This window comes from Lucilia sericata, unplaced genomic scaffold, assembly GCF_015586225.1.
Source record: "Lucilia sericata isolate MDLA Ls3-8-SP2 unplaced genomic scaffold, ASM1558622v1 Contig003828F_arrow, whole genome shotgun sequence".
Taxonomy (NCBI): Eukaryota; Metazoa; Arthropoda; class Insecta; order Diptera; family Calliphoridae; genus Lucilia; species Lucilia sericata.
In genome coordinates this window covers 13714-17115 of record NW_023997043.1, presented here as the reverse complement: position 1 = coordinate 17115, position 3402 = coordinate 13714, and the positions used below count along the sequence as shown (strand labels likewise).

Below are 3402 nucleotides of genomic sequence, written 5' to 3'. Positions count from 1 at the left end.
TCACCTTCCTATAGAGAATTTTCTATTCAAGAAAACATTAATTTAATAGTTTTCTGAACACTGTTTTATAATATGATGCAAAAAACTTTTCATTGGAACATTTCGCTAAAGAAAACATAACCAAAAAATATGCTGTTCCATTTTGATATAAAAATTCTCTATATTAAAGTTTCAACAGGTTTTTTATTGAAAACTTTCCTATAGAAAACTTTTTAATAGAAAAGTTTTTATAGCAAAATTTTTCTATAGAAAATATTCCATTTGTACGATTTTTTATATAAAAGAAAACTTTCAATTACATTTGTAAGATTTCAATATAAAACATCATATTCAAATAACTTTCTATAGAAACCATTCTATTCAAACGAATTACTTTGAACAGTATTCCATTCGAACAGTTTTTTATGGAAAAATATTGTATTTGAACAGTTTTCTTTTGATTATTGTCTATTCGAACATTTTTTATCGAAAACTTTTCATTTGTATCGATTTCTGATATTTTTATACTGAAAACACTCAATTCTAACTGTTTTTTATAGAAAACTTTCCAATTAATAATTTATTATACCACCCTACTAAATCAATAACAGAACTCAGTTAAAAATGGTAACACTGTCTAAGGAATTTAATACACAAAATTACAACTCTGTGTCTTTACTGTTCTCACTTTTTTTGGTGAAAGTTTTTTGTTAAGTTTTTTGTTTTTATTTTTTAGTTTAAAGTTAAATTTAAATAATTTTTTATTTATTTATAATAATTAATAAATGGATGCCGAAAATAATCAAGCAAATGTTCAGACTAAAGTGGTATGTTAATAAATTGTGTAAACAATTCTTGTTTGTTTTGACCCACATATTGTTAGACCAGTTAAGAGTAGAGGGTAACAAGATTTCTATTTTTACAGAAATCTCAAGACATTAAAGATGCTAAACACGCAATTCCTGTGCACTCTGTAATCGTATTCTTGCTGGCCACTTTGGCAACTGCCATTCTGGTGGATTTGTTACCCACTAAATGCAGCTATTGGAATTGGCCTAAACAACAGGATGTTAGAAAGGAAGAAGTAGTTCCTCAAGGCACTTATGCTATTTATGGTAAAAGCAAAACTGAGGAACACTTAATACATGTTATCAATGTACTGGACAGACTGGGCTATCAACGTGTCAACTTGGAGGATAATTGGAATCTTTTGTGGGCTCATGATTATCCTTTCATAAAAATGCCTCAACGTATGAAAAATTTAGAAAAACATCAAATGGTTAATCATTTTCCCGGCTGTGGCTTTATTACCAACAAAGTGGATTTGTCAACAACACCTCTACCCTTTCTGCCTAGGGCTTTTCGTTTACCTTCTCAGCGGCAGGAGTTTCTGGATTATGTGGAGCAAAATCCAAAGGCTTTATTTGTAGAGAAACATAATGAACATCGTCATATAGCCATACGGCCACCAGAAGATATAAATTTATATTCAAATGATTCTTTTGTGCAGGAATTCTTGCAAAATCCTTTCCTGGTTGATGGTTATAAATTTGATATTGGCGTTTATGTGGTCATCACCTCAATTGATCCCTTACGTCTTTATATCTATAGTGGCGATGTACTTTTCCGCTATTGCCCTGTTAAATATCATCCCTTTGATGCCTCTAATGTGGATAAATATGTAGTGGGAGATGATTATTTGCCCACTTGGCAAGTACCTTCTTTAGTTAAATACTACAAACGTTTAGGAGGCAGTATGCGTGGTGCTTTTGATGCCTATGTACGAGATCAAAACCAAAATCCTTCCGGTATTTGGCTACAAGTAGAGGATATTATCAGACGCACAGTTTTAGCCAAAGAACAGGATATTAAGGGTATACTTCGTTCATATAAAACTAAAAATTTCTTTGATTTAATGCGTTTCGATTTAATCATTGATGAGAATCTTAAAGTACATCTAATGGAGGCGAATATGTCACCAAATCTCTCGTCGGCCCACTTTAAGCCCAATTCTCTGCTGTATGAACAAATTTTATACAGTGTTATGAATATGGTGGGCATAGGCTCGCCTTTGCAAAACAGAACTCTTCAGGAGAGGTAAAACAAATAATTTTAATTGATTTATAATTTTTTTTAATTGAGGAAATTTTTCTTATTTTTAGTTCTGAGGAAGTCAGAGAAATGATAACATCCGAAAAAAATTTAGCTACAAATATTAACGATTGCGCTGATCAAGGCTGTGATAAATCCTGCAATAGTCGGGAATGTGATTTGTGTTTACCTTGTCTTAGTGGCAGTGAATATGAAATATTGGAAAAGGCACATCATGAACATTTACATAGAATCAGCATGAAACGTATATTTCCCAAACCAATTGTGAGCATGTTTAATTTATTTAATTAAAAATCTAATAATTAATATTTACTTGACATTAATATTTTGCAGTTACAACCAGAGAACTTTGATATTGCAACAGAAGTACAAAATATGACAAAACGTAATGCTTGGATGACACGCTGGTTTTATTATAAATGTCAATATGACTCTAGCTGGTGTATTTAAAAATACATAAATTAGAAGATTTATATGCATATAAATTATTGGCAGCTAACATCAAAAGAGTAAATCTCAAAATAAATATTTATTTTTAATAAAAAAATATATTTAAGTTGTACAGTAAGTCATTTTTTGTTAAAAAAGAACGGATTTTTAAGATTCTTTAGAACAAATGTTTTCTATAGTAATCATTCTTTATAGAAAAGTTTCTATATTTTCTACAGAATACTTTCTATTCGAACTGTTTCCTACAGAGATCTTTCTATTTGAATAGTTTTCTATAAAAACCATTTATCGAATATTTTTCTATAGAAAATTTTCTATTTGAACCTTTTTTATAGAAAGCTTTATATTCGAACAGTTTTCTCTTAAAGGCTTTCTATACGAACATTTTTCTTATAGCACAGTTTTCAATAGGAAACTTTCTGTTTAAACAGGTTTCTATAGAATAGTTTCTTATGTACATTTTTGTAAAGAAAACTTTTTAATCCAAGAGTTTTTTTATAGAATACTTTCTTTTCGAACTGTTTTTTATAGAAAAATTTCGATTCAAAAAGCTTTCCGTAGATGTCTTTCTATTCGTACTGTTTTCTACAGAAAACTTTATGTTCAAAATGTTTTCTATATAAAACTATATATTCGAACTGTTTTCTATAGAAAACTTTTTATTCGAAATGTTTTCTATAGAAAACTTTATATTCGAACTGTTTTCTATAGAAAACTTTAAATTCGAAAAGTTTTATATATAAAACTATATATTCGAACAGTTTTCTAAATAAAACTTTCTATTGGAACAGCTTTTTACATAAAACTTTCTATTTAAACAGTTTTCTATAATAGCAAATTTTCTATTCTATCAGTTTTCTA

The 3402-nt window shown here is 28.9% G+C and overlaps 1 protein-coding gene across 1 annotated transcript; it reads left to right on the top strand.

The window, feature by feature from the left end:
• Nucleotides 1–636: 636 nt before the first annotated feature.
• Nucleotides 637–2630, top strand: LOC119614991 (probable tubulin polyglutamylase ttll-15). Its single transcript, XM_037971074.1, has 4 exons — nucleotides 637–806; nucleotides 905–2076; nucleotides 2142–2355; nucleotides 2425–2630. The coding sequence occupies exons 1-4, from the start codon at nucleotides 765–767 to the stop codon at nucleotides 2539–2541; spliced, it is 1545 nt and encodes a 514-aa protein (XP_037827002.1). The 5' UTR covers nucleotides 637–764; the 3' UTR covers nucleotides 2542–2630.
• The last annotated feature ends 772 nt before the right edge of the window (nucleotides 2631–3402 follow it).